Source organism: Bicyclus anynana, chromosome 9, assembly GCF_947172395.1.
Source record: "Bicyclus anynana chromosome 9, ilBicAnyn1.1, whole genome shotgun sequence".
Taxonomy (NCBI): domain Eukaryota; kingdom Metazoa; phylum Arthropoda; class Insecta; order Lepidoptera; family Nymphalidae; genus Bicyclus; species Bicyclus anynana.
This window is the reverse complement of record NC_069091.1, coordinates 14,651,367-14,671,718: the sequence shown is the minus strand read 5'-3', so window position 1 is coordinate 14,671,718 and position 20,352 is coordinate 14,651,367. Positions and strand designations below refer to the sequence as shown.

The 20,352-nt window shown below is 37.2% G+C and overlaps 2 protein-coding genes across 2 annotated transcripts in view; one reads left to right on the top strand and one right to left on the bottom strand.

Moving 5' to 3' along the window:
* The window catches only part of LOC112048745 (ATP-binding cassette subfamily G member 4), a 57,636-nt gene that overhangs the window by 15,108 nt on the left and 22,176 nt on the right, over positions 1-20,352 (bottom strand). Inside the window, exons 3-5 of the mRNA XM_024086390.2 lie at positions 17,808-17,925; positions 3,003-3,192; positions 1,602-1,926 (exon numbers count right to left, since the gene is read on the bottom strand). Of these exons, the coding sequence (XP_023942158.1) occupies positions 1,602-1,926; positions 3,003-3,192; positions 17,808-17,925 (633 nt within the window). The remainder of the gene's footprint in view (positions 1-1,601; positions 1,927-3,002; positions 3,193-17,807; positions 17,926-20,352) is intronic.
* On the top strand, positions 11,110-14,179 carry LOC112048733 (uncharacterized). The gene is made up of 3 exons (XM_024086388.2): positions 11,110-11,364; positions 12,208-12,433; positions 13,549-14,179. Exons 1-3 carry the CDS (start codon positions 11,126-11,128, stop codon positions 14,131-14,133), a joined length of 1,050 nt encoding a protein of 349 aa, XP_023942156.2. The 5' UTR covers positions 11,110-11,125; the 3' UTR covers positions 14,134-14,179.

The following is a 20,352-nucleotide window of genomic DNA, read 5'->3' as shown; positions in this document are numbered from 1 at the left end:
GGACCTTAAACTTATCAAAAAATGGTAGTTCCTGCAATATTCACTGTTCAAACAATAAACATTTACTTTGACTCATTATGAAGTGATTCTCCTTGAATATTAAGCTGCATTTCTGCGTTAACAAAAGAAACAGACTTCAATAGCACATTAATATGTGTAAGGGACTGTCTTACCACCTTCTGGTAAATGTCGGATAGACTATTCACCGATATTGTCTTTGTCATATAGAAAGGTAAAACAGAAGGCCAAAATTGGGCCCACATTTCAGAATGATACAGAAATGAAAAATGTACTAAAAATCTTTTAAATTTTGCATTAAAATCTTAGCCAAAATAATATTCGGCAGCTGGGAAAATAGGCTGATTTCATTATTTTCACATCGATCGTAGTGCTATGTCCTGCAGTGGACGTCCATCGGCTAATATGATGATGATGAATTTTAACAAAAGCAGTTTTTAACGACAAAGTCCAATGTTGAGTCAATTTGGACCTTAGACATAACCGTAATACCTAACGTTTTTATGTAGATACAAGATGATTTATGCGTGTTACGACGTACACCGCTTAACAAACTCTTAACTAACCATTGCGTATGTCATTCAGTTCATTTAAACCCTGTATAAACGTAAGAACGAAATTATATAAACAATAGATAAATAACAGTAAAATATATAATTATTTTACTATAGCTCGGCAACTTCGTTCGCAACACTCCCGATGGTCCGCGCGGGCCGGGGGACGTCAAGCGATGAATGAAAAAAAAAAAACGACTGATGCACCTCACTTCCCCGCACGCATTTCACACCCACGCAGTCTTTCCCCCCGTCGCCCGCATATCATGAAGTGTCATCAACAAACTTGCAAGACTATAGCAACAATAGTGAAGAATGTTTAACGTATTGCTACGCACAACAATCTGCTTTATGTGGCAGAAATATGACCATATTATTTTCCAGGTGTAGAGATGTATTGCTCGAAGGTCTTTATTATCTGGGCACCACCAGAGTTACACAATTATCCAACCTAAGGCACCTAAAGGAAACCTGCCATTTAAAAACGGCATCTGAATAATAGGGATGGTGACAGTTTTTAAATTGAATGTAAATTAGGAATATGCTAATAGTAAAGCAATTTTGTAAAAGTAACAGGGTATCTGCGATCATTACTTTCGGAGCTACAGGGATTCAAAGGGTCAGATTTGCGGCGCTGCCGCGGATCCCTGAAAAACGCCCCATACAAAATGGTACGATTTAATGACGTCGTAGGTCCATACTGATTGTTAGATTTTTATGAGCGGTCAAACAAAATTACTAATATTTTTGTTATTTATGCGTTTATGTTTATAGTTCATATATTATCTGATTATATCATATATTAAATGTCAGATTTAATGTAAGGAAGCTAAAACTGTATGAATTTTCATCTAATTACGATAAAAGATTTTTAATTGATTTGGAAATTTATTAAACTTATTTATGTTGCAAATATCCAGTCAATATTTGCTTTATATGTATAAATTAGTTAACATTGACCTTATTTACCCGAATGTATCATAAAAATGAATATACTCAAACCTAGTCATCATCACTATTGGAACTTACCCAATCGTCCAGTGCTGCCTTGGTAAACACATTGGCCATCTGCTAACGTGTACAAGTGATCAAACATCTCGAACAGTCTCGCCGAGGGCTGGTGGATGGTGCAGATGATGGTCCTGCCTCCTCTGGCCAGATTCTTCAGCAGCGATATGCATTGGAAGCACGAGGAACTGTCCAATCCAGATGTTGGTTCATCGAAGAACATGATGGGTGGATTGTTGACTAACTCCAGGGCTATAGAGAGACGTTTCTTCTGACCTCCAGACAGATTTGATGTCATGGTTTTATGATGCTCCGATAGGCCCAGCGTGTCGAGGATTTCTTGGATCTATTTACATAGAGAAAAAAAGAAAATTTAAATAATAAACAATAATATAACATAAAGGATACACTATACATAAAATCATACTGTAACAGAAACTGACTGCAGATTTACAAATAAGTTAGTTAAAAATATTTACCCTATTTCAAAGATATGATAATTTAATGAGGTTAGATTACCCAAGAGCAATGATTATTAGTCATAGACATCATAATAATTATAATATTAATAAAGGCAACTGATACAAAGCAATGATTATTTCTCTCTTTATTAACTCCTATTATAAGAATAATAAACTTGACAATAGACATAATATTGTATACCTACGAAACATGTAACTAATAACTAGATTTTTTTATTTCGATAATCTTATCACACAGTAACGGTCCCTAACTTAACATAAACTGTTGTAATTTATAAGAAAGAAAAAGAATTTCCTAATTTTCATCATAAAAAAAACATACAAAATAGTCTGTCAAATCAAAAGTAAACGTTTATGAGACTTGGCACAACTTAGATCTCAACTGTTTTATTGTAATAAGGGGATAAAATATTGCCAAGGTTACCCTGATATGGTTAGTTTTCGAGTTGGTAAAGGAATAACTGAGAATTTTCTTAATTCTCTACGTGTATGAAGTCTACCAATCCGCATTGGGCGAGCGTGGTAAACTATTAGCCTAACCCCTCTTTTTCTGAGAAAACTCTCGTGGTCAACAATAACTAAACTAAAGGTTTAGTAGTTTCGGAGCTTATTCAACGCACACAAACAATCAAACATACGAAATATTAAGTATAGATTTTACTATTGAAATAAATAAACTTGATTGACAAAAATTGTTGGAATATGCAAAAATACATGTCTATGAGACAATACTAGCCAGTAATAAGTATCTATATTGTTTATTTAAACTGTCATCTCTTGGACATTCAGGTGTCATATTATCTGTCATTATCTTCTTTTTCAAGTGATCTTTACAAATAACAGTATATTTTACAAATAAATAATAAACAAATGGTCAAGCAGTGCTGTTGTGTTTTCTTTCATCTCGCGACTCCAAATTCTAACAAAAATGATATCTTACCACTTCCTCTTTGTCAGCCCTGGAGGTGACACTGGGTAACTTGAGCGCGGTGGCAACCGCCATGGCCTCCTCGACCGTGAGGTTGCCGTGCAGCTGGTTGTCCTGCATGATGTAGCAGGACAGCTTGCGGAAGCTGGACAGGTTGCGTTCCATGCCGTTGACTGTGATACTGCCCTCCATTCCTGATGTCCTGGTAACAATGTTATTTATTAACTACTAATAATAATAATAATAAAAATTCTTTATTTCAGGTTATACACCCATTTAAAATACACAGATATACAAATAATAATTAAATAATAAATCTAAATTTAATACCTCATAATATAAATATTAATTAATTAGGTATCTACCTACATTAAAACATTTCTTTATGAGAGCAAACATTTTTTTTTCATTTTTATTTCTTGTTCCTATCGATATGCACGGTAAGCCAATACTTTAGGATAGAGTTTTCAGGGCACTCGGAGCATACACTGAGAATTTCATTATGAGAATTCCGGATACGGGCCCAAAAAGCCGCAATTCGCGATCTGACGATCGCAAAATAGTCTTGTATTTTTTTTTTACTGAAGCTAATCATTTAACAGACTTGCAGGTCTATTGGTGCCCATATGGCTTAGGATTCCGAGGTCCTGGATTAGGCTATGAATAATTTTTGTACTAAGAAATTTTCAGCTTCTAGTTGAGAAGTTGGTGGTGATACACCCTTATGTCTTAGAGAGCGCGTTAAGGAGTTAATCCCTCGATAACATCTGTTACTAGGGCCTTGAATGGGCTGATGATACTCTAAACTCGTAAACAATAATGTTTAAATAATTTTGTCCCGCCCGATTTCGATCAATAATCATGAAGATCATAGATATGATGTATATTTCTCGGAACAACTGGTTAGTGGACTGTGGAACTTCGTTGAATTCTTTATTTATAACACTATCAGGCCGTAATTGGCATTATTTACTGCTTTGACAGCAATCTAAAATGCTTATCAAGCAAATACAGTTAGATCTTATGAAGAAGACACAAAAAATTACAAACATTAAAATGTTGACCTATACAAAAATAACACTTTTTATGACACTCGTATATAAAAAGTTATAGATGATGGATCATTGGTATTAAAGTCAAGAGCGAACACTCGGGTCAAGCAGGCGGGGTCAAGGCTTTATAGATTACTTTTATAGGTACAATAAGAAAGTGACTATATCAGAAAAATGTATATATCTATGTATAACATATGCATGTTATGTGCATATTATTGTTTTATACATAAAATGTAAAATCCATAAAACGGGCTATAGACTAGTCATATCACCAATTATCTCAATAATTCTAACAGGTTCTAACCATTTTCAAGATCCGCAACGTCTAACGACTACATGTAAGAAATAACAGCTTTTCAAGGATTTTTTTTTTATTCTTTACAAGTTAGCCCTTGACTACAATCTCACCTGATGGTAAGTGATGATGCAGTCTAAGATGGAAGCAGGCTAACTTGTTAGGAGGAGGATGAGAATCTACACCCCTTTCGCTTTCTACACGGCATCGTACCAGAACGCTAAATCGCTGGGCGGTACGTCTTTGCCGGTAGGGTGGTAAGTAGCCACGGCCGAAGCCTCCCACCAGCCAGACCTGGACAAATTAAGAAAATCTCAATCTGCCCAGCCGGGGATCGAACCCAGGACCTCGGTCTTGTAAATCCACCGCGCATACCACTGCGCCACGGAGGCCGTCAAAATGATGTTTCTAAAAAGCCATAACACTTGGATCAAAAGCCTTAACTAAAATAAAATTTGTTGTTTTCTACGTATTATAAATGAAAAAATCCCAAACTAGTAAACCAATATTTTAAATTCCTTCACTAATGGAAAGCTACATTATCAGCGAATAACATAGTCTAAAATTTACCTCTATACTCGTACGGGAAGGGGAACTACGCGGGTGCAACCGAGGTCATTTATTTAGACCGCATTACTGCTTTCCATCAGGCAAAATTGTATACTCAAGCGCGCGCTTATCACACTAATATTATAAAGGCGAAAGTTTGTGTGTAAGTGTGTAAATATGTTTGTTCCTCCTTTACGCTGCGGCTACTGAAGCGATTTGGCTGAAATTTGGAATGGAAATAGATTTTACTCTGGATTAAGACATAGGCTAATTTTCATCCCGGAAACATTCATGTTTTCCGCGGAATTCGTGAAAACTGAATTCCACGCGAACAAAGTCGCGGGCGTCCGCTAGTCATAAAAAAATGCACACCACTAAACCGATTAAAAAATTCCTTCACTAATGGAAATCTACATTATCAGCAAGTAATACGAACTATTTTATCCCCGCATTCTAACGACACCGGAAACTGCAAGGATGAAATGAAACTGTTGGATCCGCGAGCAAATCATAAAGATAACAAATTTTGAATGCAAAGCATAAGCCTAACACACGCAACTATTACCTAACCCGAAAAAAAACACGTTGACTGAGTATCATTGAGATGAGGCCGTAACTAGTTTTTTTTGTTGTCATTAGTGACGAACAAGGAAACTCACCGGGCGAGGCGTATGTAGCTTTAAATTGCCCGTCATTACGTAGAGTCCAACTAGCCATTATCTTTTATTAACTACCACAACAATTACAGACGCAATTAATATATCAGCCAAGCTAGAACGTTATACCTATTATGCAGATATTCGCGGTGTCTGTACCACTTTCTTAGTCTATTGTTAATTTGATAATAAATCACCGCCATCATTTTCATTATCAACCCATATTCGGATCACTGCTGAGCTCGAGGTTCCTCTCAGAAGAAGAGGGGTTAGGCCAATAGTCCACCACGCTGGCCCAATGCGAATTGGCAGAGAATTAAGAAAATTCTCTGGTATGCAGGTTTCCTCACGATGTTTTTCCTTCACCATTTGAAATACACACAACTGAAAAGTTGGAGGTGCATGCCCAAGAACCCACACCCTCAGGAATCGGAGGCAGAGGTCATATCCACTGGGCTATCAAGGCGTGATAGTGAATACCTATTGCGATTTCTGGCATTTTAATCGCTAGAGATCCTTTGATCTATAACGGTATTTTTGGAAGGTTTGCCGAAGCCGTTGACTGTCGACTGGATATTTCTCATATTATGCCGAGAAATCCTTAAAAAAAATATTGTTTAAACTTAGGACGGTTGATGGTGTGGACTTTCCATAGCCACCACAGTCCAAACTGTAGGTATAATTGGCTACCGTTTTAATTGAGCAGTTTTAACTGTACAGTTTAATCTAACTTTCAATGGAAATATCAATCAAAATCATTAGAAAAGCCGGACAGTTCTCAGTTTTGCTGACACACGGACGATTTATCTGAACAATTCTTCTGTTCAATTAATGCTGCCGGTTTGTAGTCAGTCTGGTCTATTCATCGATGTCAAAATTTGATACTAATTTAAATTACAATAATCTTTGTCAACCGAATAGACATCAGGACTAACTAACCTTGGTTTTTATTGCACAGTATTCTCAACCTTGAAATGCAGAAGTTGTGTTGAAATGAGGAATCGTAGCAGAAAAATAAAAATCGACGTAGTCTGATCATAAAGAATTAGGAACGGAACCCGCATTCCCATATAAACTTCGTCTTTCGCTTAAGCGCTTTAACTATGTCCTGTGATCTTACATCTCGTACATTTGACAACACCACATCATTCTAGAATATTGGAATCTTTAAATATACTCAGAGGCACAATTATCCGCCCTCTTTAATATGACGCGAGTATATTAAAGTGGGCGGGTAATTGTGCCTCTGAGTAGGGGTATTTAAAAGTTACGATTATTTTTGAAAACCTCTTAATCAATCTGTTTCACATTACTGTTAGCTTGATTGGGAAAATACTTTTTTGTTGCAAATGTAACCAAGACTTAGAGTGGCTTGTACAAGGTTTTTAAAAAGGGTAGGCACTCTACGTAAAAAAGTATAAAATGGAAAATTCTCTAATGTGGGTTTGGAATGAGTTCAAAGGGTATGCAATACATTTTTTACCCGACTACGGCGAAGCCTACCATGAATATTTTTGTGAATTTCTCTATTTCAATCTGAAATATTTTCTTGTTTCGTTCTTTTAGACCCCCTTTTACGTAGTCGGGTTATAGTTTTTAATTGCATCTATGAAGGAAACACCACTATATAGCTTTTTTATTCCGCAGCATACACAACTAAGTAGAAAACATAACGTGTATACATAATGTAAGCATTCCAATGTGAGATTGCCAAATAAGGCCATAGAAAACATTCAAATTATTGACATAGCGGGCATTTTTTTAGAGGACACTCAATAGCGAATTAAATTCAGTAATTCATATAGTTATTCCACATAATATTCTCCCATTAAAATAGCCTTACATCGCTTTGCATTGTTGTTGGTCAACCATTGAAACTGATGATACTCTGAATTCAATTTCAGAATAAATTTTGTTATCTAACAACGGTTACATTACGCTGGGTTTCCCACGACAAGAAAAACTAAAAATTTTAATTGTTTTTAATATTTCCATGGTAACAAAATACAGAAATCGGCCAGTATCATCAGTATCAGTATCAAGGTCCACTATCTTGCTGAAATTCTTTTTTTCGGAATTCAATTGCGCCTATAGAAGGATCCATTATAATAATAACCAATTGCTATCCGCTTGTCCTACCGGGTTGTGGTCTTCCTTCGCCAATTTTTTCTGTAAACCTTTGGTTTTTTTTTTGTTTTTTATTCTTTACAAGTTAGCCCTTGACTACAATCTCACCTGATGGTAAGTGATAATGCAATCGAAGATGGAAGCGAGCTACCATGTAAGGAGGAGGATGAAAATCCACACCCCTTTCGGTTTCTACACGACATCGTACCGGACCTCTAAATCGCTTGGTACGTCTTTGTCGGTAGGGTGGTAACTAGCCACGGCCGAAGCCTCCCAACAGCCAACACATGCCTGCACCACTAACGGTTTGACGGCTGTTAAAACTGATAGTGTGTTGGCCGCAATGTGCATGACATCATGCCGGTTGCGACCACAATCAGTTTTATCGGCTGTCAAGCCATTAGCGCTGCAAGCACATGAGCTTATTGGATCGGATGGCTGACTTAAGTTTGATCAAGTAATCCACTTAACGCAATAAGTGTAAGCTCTCGCAATCAAATCACAACACCATCTGCCAACGGACAGAGAGATTAGAGACTTGATTATAAAAATTGTTGCAGAAAATGTCCGTGACCTCGTCCGCATTACGGAAACTTGTTGAATACTCGAAACACGGTCCATTCATAGAGCTGCAACCTCTCACTGCATCGTATCGTATGTAATAGCTGACGCCGCGCGGTTTCACTCGCGTGGTTCCCGTTCCCGTAGGAATACGGGGATAATATGCAGCCTATAGCCTTCCTCTATATATGGTATCTTATACAGGTATCTTAGACAGAAAAAAAAATTCCAATCAGACCAGTAGTTCCTGAAATTATCGCGTTCAATCTAACAAACTCTTCAGTTTTATAATATTAGTATAGATTCCATTAACCATCATTAGTGATTGTTTTATAAGGTATCCCATAATTACTGTCAGTTAACCCCCATTCGCACGAGCGCCTTTTTTAACGGACGTTAAAAATGCGTTCAAATGAACAACCCATATTCGGCTCACTGTTGAGCACGAGTATCCTCTCAGAATGAGAGGGGTTAGGCCAATAGTCCACTACGCGGGCCCAATGCGGATTAGCAAACTTCACATACGCAGAAAATTAAGAATATTCTCTGGTATGCAGGTTTCCTCACGATGTTTTTCCTTCACCGTTCGAGACACGTGATATTTAATATCTTAAAATGTACACAACTGAAAAGTTGGAGGTGCATTTGCGAGTGGATTCGAACCTACGCTCTCCGGATCTAAGGCAAGGTCATATACACTGAGCTATCACTCTAGTCTGGTTGATGCGTTTAATGAATTACCTTTAAAGGTCGCCATTGACCCACGCGGCATACTATACAATTTATGTACGCAGTGACCAACACACGATCAATTATAGTCGTGGGTGCTATAGAAACGTGAGAATAATTGACCGTTTGTGGCTAGCATTACGAAAACACGCTCTTGCAAGTCTGTAAATTAGGAATTCAGGTACCTCAAGGCCTTTATAAGCTAGAAAAAGTATCCGAAGCACAGACCCTTGGACTTTCACTCGAGTACAGTCGTATACATTTACGCGAGCCAGTGTACCGGCGAGTGCAACGATGCATAATACCTATTCTGTAGGACGTAAACGCCACGATACCATCAGCGCTATTAAATTGCGCGATACACAGTAGCAATTGACCGCTTGACCCATTTGTTGCTAACTTTGTGATAACTAGGATCCGGTTTCCATTAACTACACTTGCTATCCAGAGGTCTTGTCAAATTTGTCAAATGGTTTGGGAGCGTATGATTGGGTATCTACTTATATTTTTAGGGTTCCGTAGTCCACAAGGGACCTTGTAGTTTCACCATGTCTGTCTTTCTGTCCATCCACGGTTTAGTGCAGTGACTATTACTAGGTACTAGAAAGCTGCAATAGGGATGATGACAGTTTTTTAAATTGTATATAAATTAATTGTATACTAATAGTAAAGCAATTTTGTAAAAGTAACAAGGTATCTGCGATCATTACTTTCAGAGCTACAGGGATTTAAAGGGTCAGATTTGCGGCGCTGCCGCGGATCCCTGAAAAACGCTAAATACAAAATGGCCCGATTTAGTGACGTCGTTGGCTCGCTGATTGTTAGGTTTGTATGGGCGTTCAAACAAAATTACTAATGTCTTTGTTATTTGTGCGTTTATGTTTATTTATTGAATAATGTCACATTTAATGTAAGGAAGCTAACTGTATGAATTTTCATCTAATTACGATAAAAGATTTTTAATAGATTTTGAAATTTTATTATCTCATTTATTTTGCAAATATCCAGACAATCGTTGCTTTTTATGTATAAATTAGTTAACATTGACCTTATTTACCCGAATGTATCATAAAAATCAATATATTCAAACCTAGTCATCATCCCCATTTACCTCGAGTATATGTACATTAAATATGTGAACAAAGTCGCAAAATGAAATTAAAAAAAAATTTTTTTTTTAGAATACTTACCTACATGTGTAAAGTGGGGATGAATTTTTTACTCATTTATCTCATAATATGAAATTGAAAATTCTTACTTTTAGTTATTTCAATTTAATTATTAATAGTCCATTTTAGTTTCACTGTAAGTAATATATAAATTATTAAATTATAATAAATTATTACACTCTTAGCAGACTGTAGGTCAAACAAATGGTATTTCCTTACACGGACCATGTCGTCGATTAATTATTATCATTATTATTATCTATTCCATAATAATCTTATGGGAAACTAAACTCGACAAAAGAAGTTTGAATATAAACTTAAAACATTTAAATTAGAGATAACATAGATAAACGTACATAGAACATTAATTGTACAGTAGAAAATAATGTTTTGACGACCTCCGTGGCGCAGTGGTATGCACAAAGGATTTTTACGGAGGTCCTGGATTCGAGCCCCGGCTGAGCCGATTAACGTTTTCTTAATTGGTTCTGGTCTGGTTAGTAGGAGACTTCGGCAGTGGCTAGTTACCACACTACCGACAAAGACGTACTGCCAAGCGATTTAGCGTTCCGGTACGATATCGTGTAGAAACCGACTGGGGATTTTCACCCTCCTCCTAAAAGGTTAGCCCGCTTCCATCTTAGATTGCATCATCACTTACCATCAGGCGAGATTGTAGTCAAGGGCTAACTTTAATTAACTATATTCTGTGGTTCTACTACGATTTTTGTACATTTCCGCTCAACCAGACTTGTATTATAAAAATAAACATAGTAAAACCTCGATCTTTCACCTCTGCCAAGTACAACGCATAAAGTTCTATAACACATACATACTCGTTCATAATTACTATTTACGAATAACAATAGATATATTTAATCAGATACACAATTTTAAACTTATCAATCATTTTAATTCATGATTGACACGCCTATAGTATGGTTTATCGTAAAATTGGCGAACAAAGAAGGCCAGCTATGCCATCAATCAATCAATGTCCCGCGTAATGGCGGACCGCGTTCAATCATCCTACATTCCGTCAGTCAGCGCCCGACCGGCAATGGAGGCGGACGACAGTTCAGAAAACGAATCGTCTCCCGGAGCGGAGCAGCTAGAGGAGCAGACTACGTCGCGCCACGGCTTGGAGCCCGAGAAACAGTTCATATTGAAGTACGAATCACTTCCACAGTTGTGGGATACATCGGACATACGCTACAGCAATCGATTCGAAAGGTACGTTAAACGTTTCATTCAATGATTGTATAGGCAACGCGTCAGTCCGCGCTAGCTTCAACGTTCCGAATGTGGCGGGGGGAGGGGGCTCCCTTCTACCCACCACTTATCATTGCTATCATCTCGCGAGTCTCGACTCTCGGTATAGTATCATTATGTTACGAGTATAAAAAGTCCCTCGACGCGTTTGACTGTATGAACGCAAACTTAAGAGCTACTGAACGGATTGTATACGTTTTCCACCGATAGAATAGTTTATGAGGAAGTTTTGGAATATTATAAAGTGTCTCTAGTTGCGTCTGTTTGTCTGAAAATTAACCCCGAAACTACTAAAGACTGTGTGGGTTCCGGATCCGGATTATCAGGGACTAACAAACTCATCGGGAATTTTGAAGCTTCAAAATTGACTAATAATATGACAATTTTGAATGTTAAAGTATTATTCCTACAATTGTTTGAACGAGTAATTCGCTTTTAAGAAAATTAATTAGGCAAAATAATTAATTAATATTACATATTAAGTAAAAAATACTTATCACACTTCCCATACTTTTAGACTAATATTATAAAGGCGAATGTTTGTGTGTGTGTGTAAGTATGTTTGTTCCTCCTTTACGCTGCTACTAAAACGATTTGGCTGAAATTTGGAATGAAAATAGATTTTACTCTGGATTAACACATGGGCTACTTTTCATCCCGTAAAAACTTCGGTGTCCCGCGGGATTTGTGAAAAACTGATTTCTACACGGACGAAGTCGCGGGCGTCCGCTAGACTTCTTAATAAACAAATACGCAATAATAAAGAGAGTAATGAACTTAAGTAACAATTATAATTGTTTTCAGATACTGGGCATTGGAACAATTGCTACCAATATACCAAAAACTGAAACCCTACGCCACCGTCGAAGATATTAAAAAGAAAATCAATTCACTACGATCCAACTATCGGAGAGAGCTCAAGAAGTACATCGCATCCGCACGATCTGGAGGCAATAGCCTTTACTATCCTAAAGTATGGTACTTCCCGTATTTAAGCTTTCTAAGAAAACTGGAACTTACTGAGGGTCAGGTAATTAAATACATCGTTTATTAAAACTTAATACAATATTAGATTCATCACCATCAACCCATGTCACTGCTGAGCTCGAGTCTCTTTTCAGAATGAGAGGGGTTAGGCCAATAGTCCACCACGCTGGCCCAATGCAGATTGGCAGACTTCACACACGCAGAGAATTAAGAAAATTCTCTGGTGTGCAGGTTTCCTCACGATGTTTTCTATCACCGTTTACAGACACGTGATATTTAATTTCTTAAAATGCACACAAATGAAAAGTTAGGGGTGCGTGCCCCGGACTGGATTCGAACCCACACCCTCTGGAATCGGAGGCAGAGGTCATATCCACTGGGCTATCACGGCACAATATTAGATTAATCGAGTTCAATTAGGTGATTGATCTTAATCAATCCACAATAACTAAAATACAGCGTACAAAAAATAAATGACAGACTAATGTAGGTACTATTTTATTAATCACTTTTTATTTACGCATAAGATAAAATATCCTCAAATTCTAATTAAAAAAATCTATATCTAAGTAATGGAAGACCGCGAGGTTCGCATAGAACCCGTTCTTTCTAACGTCGAATTATAATAAAACTTGAGCCTTTAACGCACGAGAGCTTTTTTAACGGGCGCTAAAACAGCGTTCAAATACAACAAATGCATTCTCAAGTATATATGTTCACACGTCAGCGTTTTTTAAAACACGACGCTTTTTTTTCGAGCAGTGTTAGATTTTCAATTTTGGACGCTGGAAATAGACCTTCATTTAACTTCATACTATATTTGAACGTTTTTTTAACGAACGCCCGTTAAAAATCTCTTGTGAATGAGGGCTAAGCCTCAAGATTAAACAAGAAAATCGGTTAATTCTATTCGTTTCGTCTATTTATATGTTAAAGCGTCTCTTTTAAAAACAGTGTTTTAGGAATACACAGTGTATTGTATCCTTTGTATATGAAGTCACTTTCTTATTTTAATTAACCGACTTCAAAAAAGGAGGAGGTTTCTCAATTCGACCGTATATACTTTTTTTATCTGTTTGTTCGCGCATAACTTCGTCGTTATATAGACTTTCTGATGATTCTTTTTTTGTTATATACATATATTAATTTTATTTGCAGCATGAAATTCCGCCAGGAGTCGAGGAAGCAGAAAGCCCGCAAAATATCAAACAAGAAAGCACATCGGTAGTTTCAAAACCAAAGAGTATACTACAATCACTGTGTTCAGATACAAAACCACAAACATCGCCTTCGTCATTGAAAATGAAAAAGAAACTGTTACGAGAGAAACTTCGAAATGGAGATATGCCGTCGCAGCCGTACCAACAGTATCAATGTCAGAAGATATCAAACCCAATAGCGCTGGAATGGTCGGAAACTTTGGCAAGGCTAGACCCACTCCAAAGGTTGTACGCAAAGAAAGCTATCAACGACATTCTATTCGAAGCTGAACTGGGAACCTTACACAAACATTCTGTCCGAATCAACGAATCCAACTCGTACTACATACGTTCATCACCTGGCCGTATGTCTGGCAATGATGACATAGAGGCACAAGCTCCAAATTCCTCGGTCGAAAAATGTGATCCGATTTCAATTAAAAACAACGATTCAACTGATGTAGACTATAAAATTCCTATTACCTTTCTACAGTGCAGTCTTGAAAATGAAGGCCATCCGCGTGAAGCTGAGTTTGATCATTAAGAATATAATTATAAGGTTTTGCAATAAAGTAAATTGTTAATACATACTTATGAAGTTCATTTTAACTATGTAGAAAAATTACAAAAGGCGAAAATAACATGGAGTATTTTCCAGATATACTTAAACTTCGATTTAAGATTCTTCATGTTTTCATAAATGTAACTTAAATTAAGGAAATTCCACCAAACTTTCAACCCTTATTTCAACCCACCTCTTAAATTGTTTACGCAATGTTCTGGTCCGAATTTATAGCTATACCAAAATTCATCAAAAGTTCAGATGTTTAGCCTTGAAAAGGTAACAGACAGACTTGCATTCGCATTTATAGTATTAGTATGAAACTATGGATGTAACTGGAAATTAAAATTTGGTTGATTCTACGTGTAAGTATCTCAAACTATTTAGATATCATCTCAACCAATCTCAACATAAAAACACACTGTAAAAACAGAACATAAAGCGGTTTATTAAACGAAAGAAGTGGTGTTGCTTTTAAACCTGACAGTCAACACACGATCACATAACGCTGAGGTGTAATGCAAAAAAAAAATAGAAATTCGCAACATTTAGCTATCTTATTAGCGCTTGTAGCGCTTATTGTTTAGCTAAATCTTCTCTGTACGTGCATAACACCGAACTGATCTTTCCAGAAGCGTTATTATAGTAGCAGAGCCCAACATGCTAGATTTGCAGTTGCTAAAGCGTCATGGGGACCGATTAGATTTGGTAGATTAGATGATAGGAAATAATTTGATGGAGGTACTCAACTCACGTTTCACCCCGAAACCGGAGCATCCTCAGGAGATGTTGACTCTACAACGTGCAATTTTCAAAAGTCAAAGACTTTAGACGCACGTAGAGAGTATTTTGTCGGACCTGGGTGACGTTGTCGCATGGATTCGTAGGCTTTTCGCGGATGATAGCAAAATAAATAACTCATTATATAATCATGATAAACTTCCGCAAAGTAACGACTGCTTCTATCCAATATTCAAAAGGTATATATCCAATATCCCTTATGTTCAACTGCCGCGCTGCAAAAATCCCCTCTTCGGCTCCCCTACTATTACACATGCATACGAGTACAAGTAACATGGGCTCAGATTTGTGGTAACTATTCACACATTGCGCAGTATGCAAGTTGTGTTGGTACGAAATTTACGCAACTATCTCAAGGAAACTAACCGTTCGAGAGCTGGGAGCGGTGCACTTTTCCGTTTTACTCCATTTTTAGGTATTTTATAATTACATAGTATAGCAAGAGCACTAGTTGAAAGTAAGCAATAGTTTCCGAAATGAAATCTAGGAATGAAAGTGGTCTTTTATAGACATAGTTGATTCTTCGATGGTTATAGATGCAATGGTGTAGCTACCCAGGGGCTAGGCGGTGCAATGCTCTGGTGCCCCCAAGCTCATGGGGCTCTTACCAGATAATCGCGATCGAACTGAACTTGGAAATTTCCGAAAAAGGGTCGAAGAATATTTTCACTTGTTAAAACCTAACCAGTTTGAATGGTAGTATAGGCCTCCATTTTTTCATTTGTACCAGGGCCTTTGGTGACCTAGCTTCGCCACTGAATAGAATGCCCATCAGTGACATATACTGTATAGACTGCATTTACGTTTTGTAAAAAAGGCGCACAAAAGTTGTTCGAAATGCTGAGCGGAGAGCAGCTATAATAGACAAGTTTCCATAGGCCGAGTAAAAGTGATGATAGAGTCTATGGAGGTACAATATGTCATTGTGTCCCTCATAATGTGTAATGTAATGGATTAAGACCTACAGGCAATGCGCTTAAATGCGCCTGTCAGCATAACCTACCTCTCGTTTACATCTCCAAGTATGAGTTCTAACAATATTACAACAATTATGAAGAAAATACTACCTATGCTAGGCAAAAGCACATATTCTAGACAATATAGAAAATAAATTTAGTGCAGAACCACAGATGAGAAAGGTTTATGGCATTAAGAACTTAACAGTATGTAGGCTTTTTGCGGCATAGAAAGAAAGTGATGCGAATCGTGTCACAACGGTAAGAGAGGTGAAAACATGGATTTAGGCGCCGCACAAACTTAGATACTTTTTTAAAAGAAACATTAAATAAAGATATACTAGTAGTAGATAATACTAGTACGAGATCCGGCATAAAAAATGTATACCCTCATCATTTCATTAGTGCTATGAAATAAATGATAGATAATGTTTACAAGTAGGTTGCCTAGTTCAATTTCCGTCAAACACATTTTTCATACAAAATCTAGGATACCATGAACTTGATCAAAGTTAAATTTAGTTACACATACAGTTGTAAAAGCTCATTTTATTCTTAATTTATGTCATATGATGCCTAAATAACTGATGAGGGTATATAAATAACATTCGTCGTTGTCAACCCAAATTCAGCTCACTGCTGAGCTCAAGTCTTCTCTCAGAATGAGAAGAGTTAGGCCACTAGTCCACCACGCTGGCCCAATGCGGATTGGCAGACTTCACACACGCAGAGAATTAAGAAAATTCTCTGGTATGCAGGTTTCCTCACGATGCGCTTCTCCTTAACCGTTTGAGACACATGATATTTAATTTCATAAAATGCACACCGGATTCGAACCCACACCCTCGAATCGGAATCGGAGGCAGAGGTCATATGCAGTGGGCTATCACGGCTTAAATAACATTACTTAACTGTTTATACCTGACGACCCCACAGTTGCAGTGTGAAAGCAGGCAACCTTTACTTTTTCAATCCTTTTGGTTATATTCTATTAATTAGAGCACGATTTTGTATAATCATCCAATGAGGGAAGGAGATTAAATTTAACTAGGCAACCTATATGCAATCGAAACCTATAGTCAATGTGAATGTTGTCTATCATTTTCTTACCCCAATTAAATAACAGATGAGGATATATATTTCTTATGCCGGATCTCATACCATATGGCTTTAGTATAGGTGTCGTATGGTATCCATATGTCTACGCGTTTGCGCTGCGCCTTAGTATAAGTACTTGTAGAGCACTCCATTCACCGTGTACGTCATAAAAGCAAGATTTCGCTTAATAGATAAAAGCGTATCTTAATTTTATTACAAGAACATTATTTCTTCTTATCTTCTTGCGTTTCTTATTGTACAATTGTACGATATGTACAAGTATTATGAGATCATATTTTCACACGTTAAAACTGATGTATTTATACACTAAGAATATGTGTATTATTATAATTATCAGCCGATGGTCGTCCACTGCTGGACATAGACCATTTGTAGACTTCCAAACACCACGGTCTCAGGCCGCCAGCATCCAGCAGCTCCCTGCAACCCGCTTGATGTCCTTGATCCATCTAGTGACGGTCGCCATTCCATTAAAGTCTTACTTAATGTGGCGCAATGGTATGCGTGGTGGATTTACAAAATAGAGATCCTGGGTTCGATCCCCGGCTGGGCCGATTGAGATTTTCTTAATTCGTCCAGGTCTAGCTGATGGGAGGCTTTGGCCGTGACTAGTTGTGACCGTACCACCCTGCCGACAAAGACGTACCGCCAAGCGATTTAGCGTTCCGGTACGATGTCGTGTTTTATCCTCCTCCTAACAAGTTAGCCTGCTTCCATCTTAGACTGCATCATTACTTACCACCAGGTGAGATTGAAAAAAAAAAAAAGTGAAAGACTTACTTGTATCCGGTGAGTATGTTGAGGAGCGTCGACTTGCCGGCGCCAGATGGACCCATGATGGCAGTCAGCTCTCCGGAGCGCAGTCTCCCTGACACCGATTTGAGGATCGTCTTCACATCTGTACAACAAAAAGAGTTTTTAATCAACTTATCAAACCTATTTCTAGTAGTGTTCTGTTTGATGATTCTGGGAAGTCCTATTTGGTATTAGATTGTAGATAAACTTGGGTTACTTGGACTTCCTGCAGGCTTATTCACTATCTTTCACGTGTGCTAGTTGACATATACGAAATTGAAATTGTATGTAAACATGTCATCCGGTGCCTATTGGTGATCACACAGTAGGTTAATGACATTTTGTCATGTTTGTTGATTTGATGTTTATTTTAACAAGTTCTAAATAAAGACCTACATAGTGATTAGGCCAGCTGAACTTCTAAATGATTAAGTACTTGTTTTATTTATATTATGGAAAGGTATGGTGATTTCACTCCGTTTTTCAAATCGAGTTTTCATCGGATGGTTACCTTTTTGAGGCCCGAGGAAGCTATCCCGACTGCTATTTCTACAATGGTTGGTACTGTGTTTCTGTCAGTCAAAAAAGTCAAAGCGTTTTTTTTTATTGTCCCTAAATCTTTTGTCAGATCAGTCTTGAATCCATATGTAGTGCTTAAAAAACTGTAGAGTAGATATCTAAAAATGTACAATGGAAAGTTTGTTGTAAATAATACAACAACTCCATAAACAGAATAAAAACTCATTCAAAAACGGATTAAAAACCAATGTCACATATCATCGGTGCAGATAAGCGTTACCTGTTCTTATCAGTTAGATTACAAAACAGAAGTAAATAATTATACACACATAATGCTGTATAGTATAACACATGACAACAATGAATACGGGCATTTAGCGAACATCCTGTAGCCGCGGTTTCATAACAAAGGTCTTTGTCTGTATTGCAGCGTAACAGGACAAAGATAAACTATTGCTGACTAGATACGACTAAAACGAACATCCAATTAGTTTTGCTATTTTCCGCGAAAACCTTACTCCGGATCTTCTCCCTAAGATGCTCCTCTGTTAGTTTGAAATGAAAATAGTCTTGAGCAACTCGCGTTTAAGCAACGATTTTTCAGATTTTCGCGGAAAAAATTAAAAAAGTGTATGTCAGCTCAGACGCACGAATGGAGTTAACTCTTGCAGATCGACTGTCTAAATAGGTGTATGTTGCCTAGAATAGGTTGCGCACAAAAAACGTAACGCTGTCATTCATTCATCGAATTTTACTGCCCATATTATTTTCATACCGGGGGCTAATTATGAAAAATCGATTCTTAAGGAGCTAACTACAAAATGTATTTTTTGTTATTTATACCGTAACATGAAATTCCGTTTCTATTCTTAAAGATACTTTGCCTTGCACAAAATTTTTCCTAATCATTTCTTACCCAAAGATTTTTTTAAGATTTTCGCGGAAAAGATTAAAATAAGTAAAATATTTTTATTAATTATTCCACAGCAAGGAACTTCGCTTCTGTTCTTCAAAAAACGTGTAGTAGGTTGCCTCGCACAAAGCCTTTCTCATCACTTATTTCCGCAACGGCAATTCAGATTTTCGCGGAAAAGTGAAAAAAAAAAATAACTAAAATGCTTTTGTTATTTTTCTCACAACATAAAACCCCGCTTCTATTCTTCAAAATAGGTTTCCTCGCACAAATATTTCCCTAATCACTTATTTGGTCATTTGTATGCAGTGGTGTACCTATTAACAAACTTAGTCATCAATGTTTGTACGTTTACATTAAAATGAAGCCCCGAAGCAACTATTTATACCGGATATGTAGTATAATCCAATGCTATTATATTAATACGAGTATAAAGAGATTAAAATAACCCAAACTACAAGCAAAGCTGCTAAACTTGGTTGTTTTATACTCAGAGGCACTATTATCCGCCCACTTTAATATGACGGGAGTATATTAAAGTGGGCAGATAATTGTGCCTCTGAGTATATATAATATAAGTATAGTATTGAACAGCAAAGTGTTACCGTACCTACTCTACTCCCATGTTAATATTTATTTTTCAATAGTAGATTATTGATAAAAAAAAGATGATTCACACACACATAATATGACTATATATGTATACATGAGAACTTTCTGCGATTGTATCTAATGTATCCACGAGTGCGACATGTAAATGTGTTACTCATTCTTGACGTACCTCCAACTACTCGTGCATATAGACCGAGGGCCTGCGATAGCTAGACTTACCTAATTTTATATTTCCCACTGAAAACTTTACTAATGAATTATTTATTTAACACATATATATAATTATTAATTAAGTTCTTATTATTTAGAAACACTTCTTGTTGTTTCCGCCCGCGTCACCACATGGCTCCACGGAAGACCAGCGCTGCGCTGGTGCATCCATCACTAGCGTAGCACATGCTGAGTGGTGACCATTTTGGTACCACCCCACCCACATCGTTTTTTGGACTTATTTAATATCTTTATATTATTAGTTTCGTAATTTTC

What these genes read in the sequence shown, in the direction of transcription:
- LOC112048733 (XM_024086388.2), top strand. Translation starts at nt 11,126, where the DNA reads ATGTCCCGCGTAATGGCGGACCGCGTTCAATCATCCTACATTCCGTCA. An exon ending in TACAGCAATCGATTCGAAAG is followed by an intron (nt 11,365 to 12,207) that starts GTACGTTAAACG and finishes AATTGTTTTCAG; the next exon opens with ATACTGGGCATTGGAACAAT. An exon ending in TGGAACTTACTGAGGGTCAG is followed by an intron (nt 12,434 to 13,548) that starts GTAATTAAATAC and finishes TTTTATTTGCAG; the next exon opens with CATGAAATTCCGCCAGGAGT.